Below are 23,635 nucleotides of genomic sequence, written 5' to 3'. Positions count from 1 at the left end.
AACTTATTTTTAGCCTTGTTGTCATGCTCATTAACTTGATAACAACCAGCATTCCTATATTGTGGTTGTAATACTGTGCAAGTTGGTAACTGACCAATCAGTGTTGGAAATGCCAATACAAGAAAATTAGTTCAATCCTTTGAACCAGGGTAATATTCCAAGCCTAGAATTTAGATCAATTGGCGAAAGAAAATCAAGGTTATTGATAACACTGCTTCCCGAAACTTAGTTACAAATTTACAAATATTTTAATTCAAATTTTCCATTTACAGACCTATAAAATCCCGCCCCGCCCTCTGACCTCAAACCTCCTCAAAAAAATCAATAAACAGCTTCCACCTCTGGGTGAACCAGCCTCTGACCCCCCCTCGAGACAAACTCAGCCTCGGGAATTCCGCCAGGTTGCTCACCCACACCCCTGCTTTCGGCATCTCCGACTCCCTCCACCCGACCAAAATCAGCCTCTGGGATATCAGGGAGGCAAAGGCCAAGACATTAGCCTCTATCACTCCCTGGACTTCCAGGTCTTCTGCCACCCCGAATATCGCCATCTCTGTATTCCGGAACACCTCCGTCCTCAGCACCTTAGACATAACATCTGAGAACCCATGCCGTGACCACCCAGAACATGTGAATTGATTCACAGGCCTCCCCTCAGACTGCCCACATCTATCATCTATTCCCTCAAAGAACCTACTCATCCACGGCCTCCTACCTCCTTTCCTGCCCTCCAGTCTCAATCGAGAATACCTCTCTCTTTCCCATATTCAACTTGTATTCCGAAAACCAGCCGAATTCCTCTAGCCTCCGATACTGCCCAACGGGACTGAAATATACTGCAACAGGTCATCCACATGAAATGGGATCCTGTGCTCAATGCTACCCCCTCCCCCTTGCTCAATCCCTCTCCAGTCCCTCGACGCCCTAAACACAATAGCAGTTGCAGTGACTCTATTGCCAAAACAAAGAACAACGGGGAGAGCGGGCACCCCTGTTGCATCTCCGATGCAGCCCTTGTGACTGGCGCCTTAAACAGAAACCGAACCTAATCTACAGACCCCCCGACCTGAACCACCACAACACCTCCAGCAGATACACCCACTCCACCCGATCAAATGCCTTCTCCGCATCCATCATCACGACTACCTCCACCTCCTGCCCCTCCGAAGGCATCATGATTACGTTAAGTGGTGTCCTCGCCAATTGCCTCCCTTTCACAAAATTCAAGGGACGCAATCCTTGATTTGCAAGGCTAGCACCTTCGCCAATATCTTAGCGTCTACATTCCGTGATGATATCGGGCAGTACAACCAACACTGCTCCAGATTCTTATCATTCTTTAATATCAGGAAGGTGGAAGCCTGCGACAATGTAGGGACCGTTCCCCCTTCCCTATCTCCCTTGCTTCTTTCTGCATCCTCACCAGCAGTGGCCCCAAACTTTTTATAAAAATCTACCGGGAACCCGTCCGGCGCCAGGGCCTTCCCTGCCTGCATCATCCCCATACTCTCCATTGTCTCCCTCAGCCCTATTGGGGGACCCAGTCCCTGAACCAGCTCCTCCTCTACTGTGGGAGACTCCAGCCCATCCAAATACCGCTGCATCCCCTCTCTCCCGGCGGGGGCTCAGACTCCTATAGCCTCATATAAAACACCTGATACGCCATTCACCGCCTCTGGGTCCATCAGCACTTTATCCTTTTATACCCCACTCTGCCAATCTCCCTCACCGCCTCTTGCTTCCTCAATTGATGGATCAACATCTGCCCGCCTTGTTCCTGTACTCATACTGGCCCTCCGAAACTGCCCACCGTCTTCCCCCATAGACACCTTCCCAAACTCCATCTGGAACCTCTGCCTCTCCTTCAGCAACTCTGCTCCGAGTATCTCCACAACGTCGCAGCCATGACCTCCCCCGTATCGTTTAGCTCCACGTAACCCTGAATGACTGCCCTTACCCGCTCGCACACTACCTCATCGGCCAACAACCCCATGTCCAGCTTCCATTGCAGGCACTCGGTTCTCTAACCGTATTAAAATCCACATAATCAACCAATGCGAGTTCAAGTGAGGAACCTTAGCTAATAATTTTGTCACAAGTAGGCTTATATTAACACTGCAATGAAGTTACTGTGAAAAGCCCCTAGTTGCTACATTACGGCACCTGTTCAGGTACACAGAGGGAGAATTCAGATGTCCAAATTACCTAATAGCACGTCTTTTGGGACTTGTGGGAGGAAACCGGTGCACCCGGAGAAAACTCACGCAGACGTGGGGAGAACGTGCAGACTGCAAAAAACGGTGACCCAAGCCGGGAATCGAGCCTGTGACCCTGGCACTGTGAAGCCATACTGCTAACCACTATGCTACCGTGCTGTCCACACCTACCTTGTAAAAGGTTTACCAGACCCACCACCAACCCTCCAGGCCCCCCCCCCCCCCCCCCCCCCCCACTTGAATCGGCCACAATGCTCCCCACCTCCAACGCTACCCACTTATTAGCCAACACCTCCACCCTCCTCATCTTCATATCCAGCCCCCAATGAAACACCTGCCTCACCCATCCCTTCATCAACTTTGTCTGGTCCCTATCTTTAAGTGCATCTCCTGCAAAATAGCCACGTCCATCTTCAAACTCCTCAGGTGCACGGACACACACAACCGTTTGACCGGCCATTCAACCCCTCACGATTCACGTGACCAACCTGGTCTGGTAGCTCCCCGCACCCTTTCCCTGCCGATAATCCATTTTACTTTTTGAGCCAGCCCCCTGCCTAAGTCACACAACCCTCCAGCCCCTCTATCGGGTGTCCACCATCATCGATCCCTTTCCAACTGCGCCACAACAATCACTTCCCCCCACCCCCAAACAAAGAACCAACTACACCCACCTCGTTCCCACCCCCCTCCACGCCTGCCACCTGGCAACCCCCACTTCACTCCTGTAACATGCCCAGCTAGCATGGCCCACGGCCTCCTACCTCCCCCACTCAAATACCACCCCCCACCCCCCCGAGTCTAGCCGACCATACATTCCTGGAGAGTAACAAAAGGTGCACTCACTATCGTTGTTTCCCCATGAAAAAACCTGTCTTCCAAAAAACCCACCATCAAAATCTTTAAAGAAAACACAAAACCTTTCCAAAGTTCAATGTTCTTGGACTCCTCCCAGTCCATTGTCTCTCATAAAGTCCATCACTTCCTCTGGCATGCCAAAGTAGTACCCTTGCTTCTGGAAAGTTACCCACAGGAGGCCGGGTACATTACTTCAAACCTCACCCTCTTTTTAAAGAGGGCAGCCATAACCCGGTTAAATCCGGTCCTCCTCTTTGCTAGCTCTGCTCCCAGTCCTGATACACCTACAGCACGTTCCCTTCCAAGGTATATTTCCTGATCTGCCTCGCCCATCGAACGATCACCTCCTTGTCCAGAAACTAAACCACCATCGCCCTCGATGGCCTCATCATCAGTGCCCTGTGCGCTCGGTTGATCTCCACAGGTTGGTTAAAGGGCCCTCATCAATTTCTTCAGCATCTTTGCCACGTATGCCCTTTAATATGCGACTGCTCTGTCCATAGTCGCACATTTTACTTCTAGCTCAATGAGTTTTAATCCATGGTGCTGCAGATGTGACATATAGACAGTAACTTCAGATTAGTTTTATTTTCCCAAAACAACGTAGCTACATATTCAGAATTTAGTTTTCAAAATTTTGGAGTAAATAAAATAGTTCCTGGAAAGCCAGTATAATTTTACATTTTAGGCATGTTTTAGTTCAATATTCTGTTAATTCTGGGCTTCTGAGCTCCTAGGTCATGTTAATTATTATGGGTTTCACTGTTTGAATTGAATAATTTCATCTATTAAAAAAAAAATTCTTCAATAAAATTTCACAGATAATTTGAACTACTCAAGTCCTTCAACTGGAACTCAATCGATTGACAGATAGTATTTTATTGAAAAAGAATCAGTAGCTACTGTTTGCAGCAGTGGATTTAATACTCACTCTCTATTTAGGTACCAGTGGGTGACCAGCCTCGAGACATAGAGCTGCAGATAAAAGATCTGATACTGCGATATATCAGCAATCCAAACTCAATCATCTTATCTGTCACTGCTGCCAATACTGACATGGCAACCTCGGAGTCACTCAAAATTGCCAGAGAGGCAGATCCAGAAGGTAAGATGGTCAAGGAGATTACCCAATAGCTGAAACTCTAGAGCATTAGACTTCAAATTGCAGCATCTGAGTTTAAATTACAGTCCACTTTTGATCACCACTGGGATTCCTTTGGCATGATTATAGTCAATAGTCTCCGAGTTTGAGTAATACAGACAAAGGCATCAAACCAGGTCAACTACTAAGAAGCCACTTTCACCAGTCTTAAGTAAGCTTCAGAGTGAAGGAATTCCTTTACCTGCATTATGACATTTCCTAACATGTCTCTTGGAAAATGTCCTGAAAAGCATTTGTAGGCTTTACTAATACCGTGGCTAGATGTGAGAAAGAAACCATCGGATGGAACAGCTTGGTAGAAGGAAGAAAATAATTTTTAATTACTGAGTGTGTGTGTGTGTGTTGTATTCTGTATTAAAATGGAGTTGCGTTCTCTCAAATAATCCATCTGAGTCAGTAATGATTTGTCTGATCTACAGGGCGGCGAACACTTGCTGTTATCACAAAACTGGACCTTATGGATGCTGGCACTGATGCTATGGATGTGCTTATGGGAAGAGTTATTCCAGTCAAATTAGGTATCATTGGAATTGTCAGCAGGTTTGTGGACATTTCCAGTCACAAGTGATTGCCGTCTGACACTCTTTTTAAAGCAATAATAGCTAGATAAATAGTTACTATTAGTCAAACTAGTGTATCTTTCATTCAATAACAAAATTATATTCCACTTGTAGGGTACTAAAATTTGTTTGTAGTATATTGATAAAATAGCAACTCACATAATTGATGTCAGATGCCAGAGACTGTCCGAAGAGTTGGGTACGGATGTGCATTTTGTCACTGATTGATCTGGGAACATTCAGATCCTGTTGTCATCTTTGCCTGTCTGCAGACAAAGATCTATTTAGCCATCAACTCAATGGCCATATAATGTACATTATAAACACAGACAATAGAAAATAGGAGTAGCGTGCTCCACTATTTAATATGATCATGGTAGACGCTGTATCTCAGCGCCACATTCTTGCAGTCTCCCCATACATTTTGATGCCTTTAGAGTCTAGAAATCTATCTAATTTTCTTCCTGAATATATTCAGTGGCTTGGCCTTCACGGCCTTCTGTGGTGGAGAATTTGACAGGTTCACTATCCTCTGAGTGAAGAGTTCTCCTTATCTCAGTCCTACATGGCCTACCGTGTCTCTTAAGACTGTGATCCCCCCACCCCCCGGCCAGACGAATCAACATTCCTGCCTCCAGTCTGCACAGTCCTAACATAATCTAATACGTTTCAATCAGATTCTCTCTCATTCTTCTAAATTCTAGTGAATGCAGGCCAGTTGACCCAATCTCTCCTCATACGACAATCCTGACAACCCAGGAATCAGTCTAGTGAAACCTCATTTAACTTTCCTTATGGCAAGTATATATAAAAAAAAAATTGCTTATTGTCACGAGTAGGCTTCAATGAAGTTACTGTGAAAAGCCCCTAGTCGCCACATTCCGGCGCCTGTCCGGGGAGGCTGGTACGGGAATCGAACCGTGCTGCTGGCCTGCTTGGTCTGCTTTAAAAGCCAGCGATTTAGCCTGGTGAGCTAAACCAGCCCTGCCATACCATTCAACCCTATCCATTCTTAATAAGAGATAAGGAGACCAAAACTGCATAAGGCTCTGTACAGATGCAGTAAGATGTCCTTGCTCCTGTACTCATATCCTCTGTCAATGAAGGCCATCATACCATTTGCCTTCCAACAGCTTGCTGTACCTGCATGTTTCCTTTGAGTGATTGGTGTACTAGGACACCAAGATCCCTTTGTACATCAACATTTTCCAATCTTATCATTATTTAACTAATGTTCTGCCATTCTATTTCTCCTTCCGAAGTGGATAGCTTCATATTTAGCCACATTATACTGCATCTGCCATGTATTTGCCCACTCATTCTAAATCACCTTGAAGCCCCTTAACATCCTCCTCATCACTTACATTCCCACTAAGGTTCATCAGCAAACTTGTAAATATTACATTTGGTTCCCTCGTCCAAATCATTGATGTATATTGTGAATAGCTGGAGCCCAAGCATTGACCTCTGAGGGACCCGGCTAGTCACTGCCTGACACTTCGAAAAAGACCTAGTCTCTGTTTGCGGTCTGCTAACTAATTCTCAATCCATGCTAATATATTAAACTCAGTCCGGAGAAGGAGAGAGATGGTTAGCATAGCTTATTTTGGGATAAGTGAAATTGCTATGTCACCACACTGCTCAATGTGGTGACATTGTAACTGTAAATATGATATTAATGAAAATGCACCGTTGTGTTTACTTTCTAGTTTCTTCTGGGACAGGTTGCTTATTACAATTCTCAAGTTATAAATAGAAACTTGTGAATAATTGTTTCTGTTGCTCTATTGCTATATTTAAAATATGTTTGTGTGCATTCTTCAGGAGCCAGCTAGACATCAACAATAAGAAAATTGTGGCAGATGCTTTAAAGGATGAACATGCTTTTCTACAAAAGAAATACCCCTCTCTTGCTAACAGAAATGGAACCAAGCATTTGGCCAAAACTTTGAATAGGTAATTTGTGGTTAACTGATTTAACTATCAAAAGGAACCAAACTGCAAAGTTTTTTCAATGAAGATCGTGTTCCAGAGATTGCTCCGTCGCATAATCGCTGGAGTCCTCAATGGAGGCTGTTAAAAGAAAGCACATGCATAGAATTGCTTTTATTCCTCCTTTTGGTTTCCTTGGAGTTACTATCACTGCCCATGGTACAGCTAAATTTCCTAAAAATGCTGTTGGTGGATTTTGTACACCTCAGGTTTTCTGAAAGGATTTGGAGTTGCGTGTGCCAACTACGTGTGCAGGAAAACCTCCAAACTGCACTGCTCAAAGTAGTGCTATTAAGTGTTCTACTTGTAAAGTCAGGTGCAAGTACAGCGGGAATTGAGTATTGTACCTAGTTGGGCTGGGTGTTACATTTGCATTTTTAAACATCTATGTAATTCTGTTTTCTCTAAATTCTTTGGTCTGAGAGAGTTTTATTCATATGTTTAATTTTATTTTTGTAGATTACTAATGCACCATATCCGAGATTGCTTGCCAGAGCTTAAGACCAGGATAAATGTCCTGGCTGCTCAGTATCAGTCTTTACTGAACAGCTATGGTGAACCAGTGGAAGACAAGAGTGCAACATTGCTGCAGCTCATCACGAAGTTTGCAGCAGAATATTGCCACACAATTGAGGGAACAGCAAAATACATTGAAACTTCGGAACTGTAAGCATAGCTGCTATTTTATTATCCTTTGCGTCTGGTGTTAGTGCTTCTCTGAGGTATACTAAGTATTGCTCGTTAACATTTAGCTTTGATGTAGTGTTTTATACAATATAAATTATCATAATATTATGCCATGGAGTTTAAGGATTTTTGAGGATGAAAAAATAAATTTGAGTTAGCCTATGTTGCCTGACTACCTCAGATTGTGGGCCAAAACCTTGTCATGAGTTCCCTCCTGTTGATATGAATAGTCTGCTTACACATGAAAAGCTTTCCTAAAGTGGTTAAGTTGAATCATTTTCCTGTAAAGTTGTGTATTTACAATGTCACTTACTGTGATAAAAATATTATTTTCAGAAGCACTAGGCTTTCACTAAAGATTTTTCAGAATCATGGGAATACCGTATGATCACAATTTCTGTTTCTTTCTAGTTGTGGAGGAGCGAGAATATGCTACATTTTTCATGAAACATTTGGACGTACTTTAGAATCCGTAGATGCTTTGGGTGGTCTCAACACTATTGACATTCTCACTGCAATTAGGAACGCCACTGTGAGTAGTCAGTACTCGTTCAGCATCAACAAGAAAAACGTCTGTCATTCCCTTAACAATTATTTTGTACTGGCCCAGTTTTTGGTTGTGCTCTTTGCTTTTCTTCAGCCTGTCATATTCATGTGCTTTGTATGTTTTTTCTGCTTTTATAATGATGACACTTTCTCTATTCATTGACAATAGTACAGATTGCATTAAATCTCCTCTTGGTTTTTTAAAATTATACATTTCTTTGCATATGGTATATCTTTTCTGGCTCTATCCACCTCCTTTATAAAAAATTGTCATGAGAGAGTTTTGATGCATCATTTTGAATATTCTTTTAGAACTTGAGCATTATAATTTTTTTATTTCAGGAAGAATGAATTATTAACTAAATGTGTTTGGTTTAGGGCCCACGTCCAGCACTTTTTGTTCCCGAAATCTCTTTTGAGTTGTTAGTGAAACGACAAATCAAACGCCTGGAGGAGCCCAGCTTGCGATGTGTTGAATTGGTCCATGAGGAAATGCAAAGGATTATACAACATTGCAGCACATACAGTACACAGGTACCCAAGCCACTCAGTTGGCCTCTTATTTAGTGCCACAACTGTTAACTTAGGCTGAAAGTATTCTTGGGAGGAGCTGATTTTGAGTGATTCTTTTGGTGTAATTTACTGGTCACTTGAATATCAGTTCAGGGGACTTTGTTGAGAAATAGTACATACTATAAAAAAATTACTGTTTAAGTTAGGAGGTAAGTTAAGTTTCTTACACAGGGATACAAGCTCTCTGAGAACAGCTGTAACTAGTTAATTAGGTAGGTTTCTGACCTTTAACAGAGCTGACTCATCATTTTCTTTCAAAGAGCATAAAAGATAGGGATGTCGCAGTGCTCCTTGAGTCCACAGAGTGTGAAGCTGGGAGTTTGTGAGTGAGGGAGTTTGGTGACGAGGGTAACTATAAATTGATTTAGAAAAGTATTTTTAATTAACAAAGATGGCAGGATGAGTGATGTATAATGGTTGCAGTATGTGGGGCTACTGGATGCCACTGCAACCCATGGCATCCACATATGTAGTAAGTGTCTGTGGCTTGCAGAGCTTCGGCTCAGCATTAATGAGGTAGAGCCGAGCTGCCAACATTGCATCAGAAAAGGGGAAATTTATTTAGATACTTATTCCAGAAGGCAGTCACACTCCTTAGGTTAGCGTCACCATAAGACTAAGGATCAGAATTAGGCCATTTGGCCCACTGTCTACTCTACCATTCAATCATGGCTGATATGTTTCTCATCCCCATTCTCTTGCCTTCTCCCCATAATCCCTGATCCTCTTATTAATCAAGAACCAATCTATCTCTGTCTTAAAGACACTCAGTGAGTTGGCCTCCACAACCTTCAGCGGCAGTAAGTTCCACAGATTCACCACCCTCTGTTGGAAGCGATTCCTCCTCATTTCTGTTTTAAGGACCGTCCCTTCAGCCTGAGGCCGTGCGCTCATGTACTAGTTTCTCCTACTAGTGGAAATATCCTCTCCACGTTCACTCCATCTAGGCCTCTCAGTATTCTGTAAGTTTCAATGAAATACTCCTCATCCTTCTAAACTCCCAACGAGTACAGACCTAAAGTCCTCAACCGCTCCTCGTATGACAAGCACCTAATTCCGGGAATCATTCTTGGGAACTTCCTCTGGACCCTCTCCAAGACCAGCTCATCCTCCCTTAGATACGGGCCTCAAAACTGCTCCCAATATTCCAAATGGGGTCTGACCAGACCCTTGTACAGCATCAATAGCACATCCCTGCTCTTGCATTCTAACTCTCTTGACATGAATGTTAACATTGAATTTGCTTTCCTAACTGCCAACTGAACCTGCATGTTAACTGTAAGAGAATCCTGAACGAGGACTCCAAGTCCCTTTGTGCTTCTGATTTCCAAATCCGTTTCCCATCTGGAAAATATTCTATGTCTCTATTCTTCCTATCAAAGTGCATAACCTCACACTTTTCCACATTGTATTCTATCTGCCGCTTCTTTGCCCACTCTCCTAACCTGTCCAGGTCCTCTGCTTCCTCGACACAACCTGTCCCTCTGCATATCTTTGTATCATCTGCAAACATAGCAACAGTGCCCTCAGTTCCTTCTTCCAGATCATTAATGTATATCGTGAATAGCTGTGGTCCCAACACTGACCCCTGCAGAACATCACTAGTCACCAGCTGCCATCCTGAAAAGCACCACCATATCCCTACTCTCTGCTGCCTGCCAGTCAGCCAATCCTCTATCCATGCCAGTACCTTGCCCCTAATATCTTATTTAGCAGTCTCCTATGCGGCACCTTGTCAAAGGCCTTTTGGAAATCCAAACAGATCACATCCACTGGTTCTCCTTTGTCTAACTGCCTCGTTACCTCCTCAAAGAATTCTAATAGATTTGACAGTTATTTATTTATTTTTTTTTTTTTTTATAAATTTAGATTAGCCAATTATTTTTTCCAATTAAGGGGCAATTTAGCGTGGCCAATCCACCTACTCTGCACATTTTTGGGTTGTGGGGGCGAAACCCACGCAGACACGGGGAGAACGTGCAAACTCCACACGGACAGTGACCCAGAGCCGGGATCGAACCTGGGACCTCAGCGCCGTGAGGCGGTTGTGCTAACCACTAGGCCACCGTGCTGCTCTAGATTTGACAGTTATGATCTCCCTTGACCAATCTGTGCTGACTCAGTCCAATTTTATCATGCACTTCTAAGTTCTCCGCAATCTCATCCTTAATAATAGACTCTAAAATCTTACCAGTGACTGAAGTCAGGCTAACTGACCTATACTTTCCTGCCTTCTGTCTCCCTCCCTTCTTAAACAGGGATGTTACATTAGCCATTTTCCAATCCTCTGGGACTCTCCCTGCCTTCAGTGATTCCTGAAAGATCACTGCTAATGCCTCCTTTAGAAACCTGGGGCATAGTCCATCCGATCTGGGTGATTTATCCACCTTCAGACCTTTAAGTTTCCCCAGCACCCTCTCCTTAATGATAGTCTCTAAAAGTCTCCCCCCAGAAAAATCAAGGGATCAGTATAAATGAGGAACTGCAAGAAATGAATATTAGTAAACAACACTCTTCTACTGCTACCCTTTGCCTTCTGTGACCGAGTTCTGTATCCATCTTACCACCTCACCTCTGATCCCGTGTGACTTCACCTTTTGTACCAGTCTGCCATGAGGCACCTTGTCAAAGGCTTTACTGAAGTCCATGTAAACAGCATCCACCACTCTCCACTCATCAATCATCTTTGCCACTTCCTCAAAAAACTCGATCAAGTTAGTGAGGTACGACCTCCCCTTCACAAAACCATGCTATCTATCACTGATTTGTTTCCAAATGGATATAAATCCTGTCCCTGAGAATTCTCTCCAACCGATACAGGAAAGATTTTTCTCCTCGGCAGGGAGCTCTAGAAACAGGGAACACAGTTTTACAATATGGGGCAGGCCGTTTTGAACTGACTTTAAGAGGAATTTCTTCACTTAGAGATTGATGAACCTTTGGAATTCGCTACTACAGAGGGCTGTGAATACTCAGTCGTATAGTATGTTCAAGACTGAGATCAGTAAGTTTCTACATATTAAAAATATCAAGAGATATGGGGATAGTGCAAAAAAGATGGTTTTGAAGTCGAACAGCAATGATCTCACTGAATGTCGGAGAAGGTGGAGGCAGTGTAGTGGTATTGTCGTTGGACTAGTAATCCAGAGACCCAGGGTAATGCTTCCTCTGGCATAGTGTTTTCACCACAAACCTGAAGAAAACAAAATACATTTTGTTTGCTGTAAGTGGTTGTAATGTCCTAGACCTAAAAGATTTTCACCTAATTTGGTTGAAATTGATCTGTTCAGCAGAATTGATCTTTGGTCAGTATTTTACATGGAATGTTGAATTCTCCTTGAATCAAACTGAATTTTGAACTGATGATGCTATTTCTGTGTAGGAATTGCTCCGTTTTCCAAAACTCCATGATGCCATAGTAGAGGTTGTGACATCACTGTTACGCAGGAGATTACCTGTTACTAATGATATGGTAAGTTTCTACAATATAAATCACAATATCTGTATGCAGATTTGAACTGGAGGTGGACTCTATGCAAATGAAACAAAGTTTTCTCTCTTTTTGTGACTCTGAGCAATCTTTTCATGGTATTAAGATGCTCCTGTAGTTAACATTGTTATTTTTATCTTCTTCATTCAATCTGCAATATTACACTGAGAATAATCTGGTTGAAAATCTTCCAGTTTACAATAAAACTAATACAAAAGGGAAATAGTTTGCAGGAATCTGATCCATCAAAGTGTTTGAGGTTTTTCACAGGAGTTATGTTACAAAAATACACCCTGCATGCCAAATCGTAAAAGAGGTGGCTCAAAGATAGCGTTGGTTATAATCTTCCAAAATTCCTTAGATTCTGGAAGGTTGCAACTGGACTGGAAAATAGTAAATGTAACATCTTTATTTGAGAGAGGAGGGCAACAGAAAGCGGTAAACTATAGGCCATTCAGCCTAACGGCGGACAGAGCGAGATTGCTAGAATCCATTATTAAGAAGATTATAGCAGGATACCTAGAAAAATCATAATGGGATCAAGCAGAATTAACATGGTTTTGTAAAAGTGAAATTCTGGTTAACTGATTTATTAGCATTCCTTGAGGAAGTAGCACGCAATGTGGATAAAGGGGAACCTATAGGTGTCGTGTGTTTGGATTTCCAAACGGCCTTTGATGAGGTGCTTCATCAAAGAATAAAACAAAGGAGGGGGTAACATATTAGTGTGGATAGAGGATTGGCCAGCTATCAAGCTGAGGTTAGGTATGATGGGTCTTTTTTGGGTTGGCAAGCTGAACAAATGGAGTACCACAGGGCTCAGTTGTTGGCCTCAACTATTTACATTCTGTTTCAATGAATTGGATGAAGGTGCCGAATGTATGGTCGCTAAATTTGCAGATGACACCAAGATAGGTAGGAAAGCAAGTGAGAGGGGATAAAAGTCTACAAAGGGATATTGATAAGTGAAGTGAGTGGGCAGAAATTGGAAGATGGGAGTATAATGTGGAAGAATAAAAAAGCAGAATACTATTTAATATGCTGAGAGATTGCAGAACTCATTAGTACTGAGGGATCTTGGTGTCCTGCAACGTGTAGCGTATAAAGTTAGTATATAGGCACAGCAAGTGATTAGGATGGAAAATAGAATGTTAGCATTTATGGCAATGGGGATGAAATATAAAAGTAGAGACGTTTTATTGCAGCTGTACAGGATCTTTGTGGAACCTCATCTGGAGTACTGATCTCCTTATTTGAAAAAGGATCTAATTGTGTTAGAAGCAGACTGAGTAGGTTCACTTGGCTCATTCCTGGAATAAAAGGTGTATCTTATGAGGAAAGTTTGAACTGGTGCGCCTATACCCATTGGAGTTTAAAAGAATGAGAGGTGATCTTATTGAAAAATATAAGATCCTGAGGATCTTAAGATATAGAAGCAGAATTAGGCCATTTGGCCCATCGTGTCTGGTCCACCATTCGATCATAGCTGATCTCATCTTGGCCTAACTCCACCGTCCTGCCCGTTCTCCATAACCCTTCAACCCATTACCAATTAAAAGTTTGTCTCACTCCTCGTATTTACTCTCTGTCCCAGCATCCACCTCACTTGGGCAGAAAATTCCAAAGATGTGCAGGTTAGGTGGATTGGCCATGATAAATTGCCCTTAGTGTCCAAAATTGCCCTTAGTGTTTGGTGGGGTTACTGGGTTATGGGGATAGGGTGGAGGTGTTGACCTTGGGTACGATGCTCTTTCCAAGAGGATGTGCAGACTCGACACAGACAGTGACCCAAGCCGGAATCGAACCTGGGACCCTGGCACTGTGAAGCAATTGTGCTATCCACAGTGCTGCCCTCATCCCTGGACTCAGCCTAGTGAACCTCCTCTGAACTGCCTCCAACGCCACTACATCTTTCCTCAAACAAGGGCACCAAAACTGTTCTCTTTACTCCAGCTATGGTCTCACCAATGTCTTGTATAGTTGCAACAACACTTCCTTACCTTTATATTCTATTCCTTTAGCTATAAATACCAACATTCCATTCTCTTTCTTTATTATCTGCTGTACCTGCATCTTAGTTTTCTGTGACTCATGAACGAAGACCCCCAGATCCCTCTGCAATGGAGCACCCCAAAGTCACTCCCCATTTAGATAATAAGTTGCATTCCCATTTTCCGACCAAAATGCATGGCCTTGCACTTATCCACGTTAAACTCCATCTGCCACATTTTGGGTTCTTATTTCCTCGTTGCAATGATACTTTTGTGTCATCTGCAAATTTGGCTATAGAACCTTCTATCCTCTTATGTTTCTTCTTATGGAGGAGACTAAAAGTTGAGAGCACGGCTTAAAAATAAACTGTCTCTCTTTTAAGACGGATATGAGAATTTTCTCTCTCGGAGGGTTGTTTCTGTGAAACTCTCTTCCCCAGAAAGCAGTGTAGTCTGGGATTATTGAATTTATTGAAGACTGAGTTAGAGTTTACATAGGCAAGGGAATTGAGGGTTATTGGGGTCAGACAGGAAGTGAAGTTGAGACCACAATCAAATCAGCCGCCATCTAATCCAAGTTGCAGAGCAAGCTGAAAGGGCATACTCCTGCTCTAAGACCTATGTCCCTATTCAGATTTATGCTATAGCAGGAAATGCAGCAGCAATAAGAAATTTGCCAGTGGACAAGAAACCAGGGTTTGAGATTTGGGGTTTCAGGTTGAAGAAGAATAAAAAATGGTATCTCCCAGACATCATTGTTTCTGCTTTAGATATTTGTTGATGATTTGAATCTGGGGATAAAGAGCACAATATCTAAATTTGATGACAACACTAAAATGAGGTTTGCCAAAAGGTGCAGAACACCATAAAGGTTTGGCAGAATGGACAGTCAGGTGCTGTATATAATTTAAAACACTTGAGGTTTTTAAAATAGAAGCATAGAGTATACAGTGCAAAACAAACTATAAATTTGCACACGGCAGTTGTTAGGGCAGATTTGGATAACTGCATGCAGTTTTTGGTACCCCATTATTGAAAAAATATTAAGCTGTAGAAACCTTATAGTGGAAAAATAATGCTCGAAAAGCTTGAAATATTTCCAATGGAGCAGAAACAGGCCGAGGAAAGTTTATAGATGTGTTTAAATTAAATGACTTTGATTTGTTGCCCATTCCTCGATAATATTAATTGGCTTTCTCATTGAACTGCTATAGTCCTGTGTTGATGGTGTTCCCACAATGGTATTGTCGTTAAATTTAGGATTTAACCCAATGACAGTGAAATAAACAACAGTATGGTATGCCAGAATGGTGAGCTATTTGAAGTCAAACGTGAAGGTGTTTGCATTCTCGTGATCACATTGAATCTGGGGATAAAGAGCACAATATCTAAATTTGATGACAACACTAAAATGAGGTTTGCCAAAAGGTGCAGAACACCATAAAGGTTTGGCAGAATGGGCAGTCGGGTGCTGCATATAATTTAACACAGTTGAGGTTTTTAAAATTGGAGCATGGAGTATACAGTGCAAAACAGAAACTATAAATTTGCACACAGCTGTTATTAGGGCAGATTTGGATAACTGCATGCAGTGTTTGGTACCCCATTATTGAAAACTGTGCTGCAACAGGTCCACAGCAGACACCATCTCCATGGCCCTGCACTCTATCCTGGAACACCTAGATAACAAAGACACGTATGTCAGACTCCAATTTATCGACTACAACTCACCCTTCAACACCATCATTCCTGCAAAACTCATCTCCAAACTCCGTGGCCTTGGCTCGGCTCCTCCCTCTGCGACTGGATCCTGAACTTTCTAACCCACAGGCCACAATCAGTAAGGATAGGCAACCAAACCTTCTCTACGATCAACCTCAACACCGGTGCCCCAGAAGGCTCTGTCCTCAGCCCTCTACTATACTCCGTGTACACCTGTGACTGTGTGGCCAAATTCCCCTCCAACTCGATTTTCAAATTTGCTGATGACACCACAGCAGTGTGTCAGATTTCAAACAATGGCGAGACAGAGTACATGAGATAGAGAATCTGGTGAACTGGTGAACTGGTGCAACGACAATAATCTCTGCCTCAATGTCAACGAAACAAAGGAGATTGTCATCGATTTCTGGAAGCGTAGTGGAGAACATGACCCTGTCTACATCAATGGGAACGAAGTAGAAAGGGTCGAGAGCTTCAAGTTCTTAAGTGTCCAGATCACCAACAACCTGTCCTGGTCCCCCCATGCTGACACTACAGTTAAGAAAGCCCACCAACGACTCTACTTTCTCAGAAGACTAAGGAAATTTGGCATGTCACCTACGACTCTCACCAACTTCTACAGATGCACCATAGAAAGCATTCTTTCTGGTTGTATCACAGCTTGGTATGGAGCCTGCTCTGCCCAAGACCGCAGGAAATTACAAAATGTTGTGAATGTAGCCCAATCCATCACGTAAACCATCCATCGACTTTGTCTACAACTCCCGCTGCCTCAAAAAGGCAGCCAGCATAATTAAGGACCCAACACACCCCGGACACATTCTCTTCCACCTTGTTCCGTCAGGAAAAAGATAGCAAAGTTTGAGGTCACGTACCAACCGACTCAAGAACAGCTTCTTCCCTACTGCCATCAGACTTTTGAATGGACCTACCTTGTATTAAGTTGATCTTTTCTCTACACCGTGCTACACTGTAGCATTATATTCTGCAGTCTCTCCTTCCTTCCCTATGTACAGTATGCTTTGTTTGTACAGCATGCAAGAAACAATAATTTTCACTTTATACGAATACATGTGACAACAAATCAAATCAAAAATTGCCCATGTCCTTTTCAATGGTAGAACTCACAGGGTTGGGAAGTACTATTCGAAAGTTAGGAGAAATTCCTTTACACAGAGAATTGTTGGAGACTTGGGACATATATTGCTGTTTTTTGCCATTGTCATTGGTCGAAAACCCTAAATGTATCTATTTAATACCATTGTGGGAACACCATCAACGTAGGGCCTGCAGTAGTTCAATGAATAAAAGCAAATTACTGCGGATGCTGGAATCTGAAACGAAAGGGAAAATGCTGGAAAATCTCAGCAAGTCTGGCAGCATCTGTAGGGAAAAGAGCTAACGTTTCGAGTCCGATGACTCCCAGTTCAATGAATAAGCTCATCTTATCGAGGGAAGTAGGTAACACGTGGTTGTGTAGAGCATTTGCAAAATAGTCTATTGCATCTTTTAAAGAATAAATAGGTTTCGTTTCAGACTGCTCGAGCAAAGAACCTTTTGAACATGATTAGCTGAATTACTTATTTTATATGTTGTCGACTTCTGTCATTCTGCTTTGTCATATTGGAGCTTCCCGAAGGCACTTGACAAAGTGCTGCATGACAGACTTGTGGGCGAAGTTACAGCTGATGGAATAAAAAGGACAGTAGCAGCATGATGCAATATTGGTTGAGTGACAGGAAACCGAGTGTACGATTAATGGATGGATTTTGGATTGGAGGAAAGTTTGTACTGGAGTTCTCGAGGAGTCAGTGTAGAAACCCTTGTTTTTCCTGATATATATTAATAACCTAGACCTTGCTTACAGGGCACAATTTCAACATTTCCGGATGATACGGAACTTGGAAGCGTTGTGACCTGTCAGAATGATAATGTAAAACTACAAACGGACATATACAAGTTGGTTGAGTGGACGGAAAAGGGGCAGTTGAAATTTAATGCAGCAAAGTGTGAAGTGATTCAGGAGCAAAGAGACCTGGGTGTATATGAGCATAAATCATTGAAGGTGTCAGGACAGGTTTAGAGAGTGGTGAATAAAGCTTACAGTATCTGTGGCTCGATTAAAAGGGCTTAGAAAATAAAAGCAAGGAGGTTATGTTCAACACTCCTCAACTAATATCGCGCACCCAGTAGTGGGCGCCACACTTTAGGAAAGATGTGAAGGCATTATGGAGACCGTAGAAAAAGTTAATGAGAGTGGTTTCAAGGATGAGCATCTTCAGTTGCGGAGATGGAGTGGAGAACCTTCAAGAAAAGAAGGTTGAAAGAAGATTTGAAAGAAGTATTCAAAATTATGAGGGTCCAGACGCAGTGGATAGAGAAGAATGGTCCCATTTGTGGAAGTGTCAACAACAACAAGAGGGCACAGATGTAAAATAACAAATGAAGCAATGGCGCCCTAAGGAAAAACTTTTTCATGCAGGATGTGGTTAGGATCTTGAATGCACTGTCTTGAGTGTGTGTTGGAGGCAGGCTTAATCAAAGCACTCAGGAGGGGATGGGATGATTATCTGAAAAGGAAAAAATGTGCAGGGCTATGGGGAGAAAGCTGGGGCACTAGATAAATTGCCCCAATGGAGAGCCAGTGCAGAAACAATAGAGACACCCTCTGTGCAGTAACAATTCTGTGATTCTGTGAAGTGTTTAGATACACACAGCATTAATCTATTGGCTATGTATTTATATTGGTTGCAAACTGTTGATAGCAAATATATATGCCATGTTACTTGTATTACAAGTGTTTCATAGAATCATAGAATCCCATTTGGCCCATTCGCACCAACCCTCTGAAAGAGTACTCCATCCAAACTCACTTCCCCCGCCCTAACCCAATAACCCCTTAACATAACCTCTTTTTTGGACACTAATCCACCTAACCTGCACATCTTTGGACTGTCGGAGGAAACCTACGCAGACACGGGGCAATTGTGCAAACTCCTCACAGACAATGACCTAAAGCTGGAATTGAACCAGGGTCCCTGTCGACTTCTGTTATAAATGGGTTAAGTAGAGATGTTGAAGCTTCTGGGAGAACATGAATGATGTTAAATATTATTTAGCTCCTAAGATACAAGAAAACTAGATTTAACCTGTGTTTAGTATGAGTGATACCATCTGGTTTATTAATCTGAACCTTTGCATAAAGATCTTTTTAATTATTCATTTCTAGGTTCACAATTTGGTAGCCATTGAGCTTGCATACATCAACACAAAACACCCTGATTTTGCAGATGCCTGTGGTGTTTTAAACAGTAACATTGAGGTAAGATCTATGCATCATGTTTGTAAAATTCTGATGACTGAATATGCATTCTCATTGACGAATTCTGACCAATTATGTGCTGCCTTTATTTTTTAAATGCTATTTTATAGGGAAGCGGCAACAATAAATAATTGTACAGAAACATTTTTAATTAGCAGTTCATTAAAACCAAACGATGGTGGTACTGACTGATTCTTTATAATGTCTCATTCTCCAAGCATTTCCATTGATGGTGGTAAGATTTGGGATTTTAATTACTTTCCGTCTTGCATAGAAAAGAGGTTACCTACTTTATTGCTTGCTGTGTATAAGTATGCTATACAATACCGCTCATTAGAGCAAATACTTGCACTTGTTTAAAAATATAATATAAGTTGATCTTGGTAACTCAGAAAATAAAATAAGGGATTAATATTTGGGAATAAATTAAAAGACTTATGGAACAAAGAAGTTATGTCTTAAACTCTGAAAATCCATAATGTAATATTGTCTTGAACTCCTCTAACTTTATTTACAAATTTTACAGCTAGAAATAAACATTTGGCTGAATTAATTTCCACTCTTAGATATTTCTAAGTAAGCTTTCCTATTTATGTTACATGGTGTCATTTTTTAGATTTCAAGTCAAGCTGGTGGACTGCATTTCTTTTGGTTATTGGCCTTGGATATTTAATGTTGGCCATTGGTGCCAAAATGGAAGTAATACATTTCTCAGTACTGACTACACACCTTGACTACCAAATGTTAATAAATATCATATTGCGAAACTGTTTAGCGATTTCTCAGTGTTGACCACTCATCTTGACTACCAAATATTAAATATTGTATTGCAAAACTGTTTAGTGATCTCATTAATATTATGCATACATTTATTACAGAAAATCTTGGGCTTCTATAAAAGGCATTTTACATGACACTACACTTTGCAATTGAAAACACTTCAAACTGTAAGGCAGGATGAAGTCAGGGGTAGGAAACTATAATTATAAAAGAAATTTGAAGTATGAGGATTATTTACATTGGAACAAAGAATCATTTAATATAGGTTATTTAAATATTGGGTTATGATATAGTAAATAGGGAAAGCCTGTCTTCTGATTAGAATTTTTGTAATGAGTGTTATCAACTTGATGCAAAGAGTGATGTTAGCCAAAATGTCTTTATGCCTAGTGCTAATAACACATATAATGTTTTGTCCAGGGATGTTTGAGGGAAAAATCATTATATCCTTTAAGGGAAAAATAGATAAATATTTGAAGCAGAAGAAAATGCAGGGCAATGGGATTCATTTTGAATTCATCTAGCAAAGAGCTAGTGCAGACTTGATGGCAATGAATTATTGAGCTACCGTCTGTACTCAAGCAGTCTATGGTTGTACCCCTCTCTCTCTTTAGGTACCATGCCCTAAGACGGCATTGGCAGCCATGTACTTGCATTTGCTGGTCCGTGGTAATGTTTGGGTAAGGTACTGCAAGGGTTTACCGTTGCCGTCTGTAGCATTGGCTGATAACGAGACTCTCCCACTCGTACTGCCTGCCATAGATGTATTGGAAGGATTTGCAGGTTGATAATCTATTACAAAAGCAAAATACTGCTGGAAATCTGAAATTTCACCCCACAAAGCCTACTCACAGTAAACTTCCATTAGCAACAAAATAAACGGAACTCGAACCATGATTCCATCCTCTGTTCACAAGATAATTATAAATGACAACGGTCGTCAAGCCTGATTCATCTCATCCATCCAGAGTGGCATACAAATATACGTATTAGGAGCAGCGGTATGTCAGCTGCCAAGTCTGCTCTTCCATTTGCAAATATTGCCTACCTTATACCAGCGACTATAACAACTCAAGTACTTAATTGGCTGAGAAGCAATTTGGGAAATCGCGAAAGTTGCTCTATAAATGTACGTTTTGTCGTCTTTAATTATACCTGCATGCAAAGCACTGTTGCTTCACAGCGCTAGGGTCCCAGGTTCGATTCCCCGTTGGGGTCACTGTCTGTGCGGAGTCTGCACGTTCTCCCCGTTCTGCGTGGGTTTCCTCCGGATGCCCTGGTTTCCTCCCACAAGTCCCAAAAAGGTGTGCTATTCAGTAATTTAGACATTCTGAATTCTCCCTCCCTGTACCCGAATGGGCGGCGGAATGTGGCGACTAGGGGCTTTTCACAGTAACTTCATTGTAGTATTAATGTAAGCCTACTTGTGACAATAAAGATTATTATCACTATATAGTAGGCAGAATGACTGTTACAGTGATAAAATTAGATGCCCAATGCTGATTCTCTGAGGATAATTAATCACAAAGCATGCAACTGAAATGGAAATCACTACATTTACAAAACAATTCAACTCTGTAGCTAATGCAACCTGACTTCTCTGACACCAACCCATAATATACCATAAATGGCATCTGCCCCTTTTATACTATTGACACTACCCACAGAATTTGTCAACCGGACATCTACCAGCAGCTCTTGAAAAATGCAGATTGAATTGTTGATTTGAACTTTTCAGAGCAGAGCGATATGTGGTACAAACTCAAGAACTGGGTGGTTATCCCTTCCCCAGACACAAATTGTGTGGTACACTGAATTTGCAGCCTATCCCCACAGGTTCCATATGATGATGTGATATAGTCACACTAAAAAGATGTGGAAATTGTATTTTATTAAATATTCTAGTTTATGGTGTGTGAGAAACAGGCAAAATAAGTGGAAAAAATTAATAAGAATTTCCATCAGCAAAAAAATTGTGACAGCAATATCCTACAAATCATGTCCAGAAGCATTTAAGTCATAGGATTGAGTTTCTATAAAGACCCTTATGTTAAAAGCCCTTGATGCTGTTTCTCTGTGACTTCAATGGATTTTTTGGGCCAAAGTTACAATGATAGGGAATCCTTCCCTCAAACAAATTATAGTCCCAAAGCACAGCCACCTTCTGCTAGATTTTATACAGGATGGTGCAGGATGAGATGAACCTAGGATGAAGTAGAGATTTGGAAAACCTTTCTTTAAGCAATATCTTACTGACAAATAGGGATTTTATTCTCGGACTTTGCAAGTGTAATAAAATGGGCGATAGTGAGCCAACACCCTGTTTTGCATCACTCCTGGTTTTTAGTTTCGTACATTTATTTTGATTAAACCAAAGTTCTCGAGCATCGTGTACATCAACACAGCATATCACCAGAATTGCGCCCACTTTAGGGTATAATGAAAATTTAGACTGCCATTTATATGTTGGTTTAGATTCAAAAGAGAGTTTTCAGAAGTGAACTGGTATTTAATTTTGTGGTCCTAAACCTTGACAGTTCCCCTCACACCAGCATCCAGTGGTTTTAAAATCGGATTGGGGATTTTGATTACATTTTGCGACCAGATATTCAACCAACAGCATTCTGATGACAATTGCTGTGAATAGGAATTGCTGCTGTTGACTTTCGGGCAGCTTCATGCTATTCTGCCAGACTTCAAAAAAACAATTGGAACCACAAAGCTGCCTGAATCATCTGTCAGTAAGACTGGCTTTAAAAAAAAATCACAACCATCAGGCTGAAGTTTCTACTCCTCAATCTCTACTCTTTCCATAATGACGATAGAGAAGAAGTGACAGTAACACACAGATTAGATAAATCGAAGGAGAGACTAAATCAGTTCGGATTATATTCATTGGCGTTTAGAAGAGTGAAAGATCTCAGAGAAACTTATAAAATTCTAACAGGATTAGACAAGGTAGATTCAGAAAGAATGTTCCAGATGGTAGGAGGAGTCCAGAACTAGAGGTCATAGTTTTTCGGACTGAGGTGAGGAGAAATTTCTTTACCCAGAGAGTGGAGAATCTGTGGAATTCACTACCACAGAAAGTAGTTGAGGCCAAAACATTGTGTAATTTCAAGAATTAATTTAATATAACTCTTGGGGCTAAAGGGATCAAGGGATATGGGGAGAAGGTGGGATCAGGGTATTGAATTTGATGATCGTAATGAATGGCAGAGCAGGTTTGAACGGCCAAATGGCCTACTCCTGTTTCTATTTTCTATGTTTTTATTTTCTAAAAGCAAAATTGGGAACAGAGAAAATATTTATTTCACAGGATGAATGGTGGCAATTGGGTGGCACCCAATGCAATGGTACCAATGTGCCTGTCTACTGATAACCTGATCCAGATTTAAATATATTTCTAGCTGCAATGGTGCAGTGTGTTGTAACATCATTTCAGGACACCAGAGTTCCTGATTTCAGGACTGGGGAGACACTGGATGAAGGCCAGGTGCTTACCCAGGGGGAAATTTGAGAGGTGTTGTTTCTGGGCAACTCTCATGCGCAGGCTGGAAGCTGTCCACCCTCCCTCCCAGCTCTGAAAGAGATCTGAAAGTATGTAGTTTTGGGTAGTTGATAGATTTCCCTGGGGCTGCAAAAAATACAGGGATTCTATTCATAAATCAAAAAAGTTTAATTTTAGTTTCAAAATCTTCTGACTTTTGTTTTTACAAAATGTGATGGTTTTTTC

At 41.6% G+C, this 23,635-nt stretch overlaps 1 protein-coding gene across 4 annotated transcripts in view; it reads left to right on the top strand.

Annotated features, from left to right (window-relative positions):
• The window catches only part of dnm1l (dynamin 1-like), a 72,689-nt gene that overhangs the window by 29,897 nt on the left and 19,157 nt on the right, over positions 1-23,635 (top strand). For all 4 annotated transcript variants that reach the window (XM_038780040.1, XM_038780041.1, XM_038780039.1 and 1 more), the window contains 8 exons: positions 4,017-4,179; positions 4,656-4,776; positions 6,621-6,752; positions 7,248-7,454; positions 7,887-8,007; positions 8,400-8,555; positions 11,977-12,066; positions 19,027-19,119. In XM_038780040.1, coding sequence (XP_038635968.1) covers positions 4,017-4,179; positions 4,656-4,776; positions 6,621-6,752; positions 7,248-7,454; positions 7,887-8,007; positions 8,400-8,555; positions 11,977-12,066; positions 19,027-19,119 — 1,083 coding nt within the window. The remainder of the gene's footprint in view (positions 1-4,016; positions 4,180-4,655; positions 4,777-6,620; positions 6,753-7,247; positions 7,455-7,886; positions 8,008-8,399; positions 8,556-11,976; positions 12,067-19,026; positions 19,120-23,635) is intronic.

This window comes from Scyliorhinus canicula, chromosome 20 (genome assembly GCF_902713615.1).
Source record: "Scyliorhinus canicula chromosome 20, sScyCan1.1, whole genome shotgun sequence".
Lineage (NCBI taxonomy): Eukaryota > Metazoa > Chordata > Chondrichthyes > Carcharhiniformes > Scyliorhinidae > Scyliorhinus > Scyliorhinus canicula.
The sequence above is the reverse complement of the archived record's forward strand: the minus strand, read 5'-3'. Positions and strand labels throughout refer to the sequence as shown.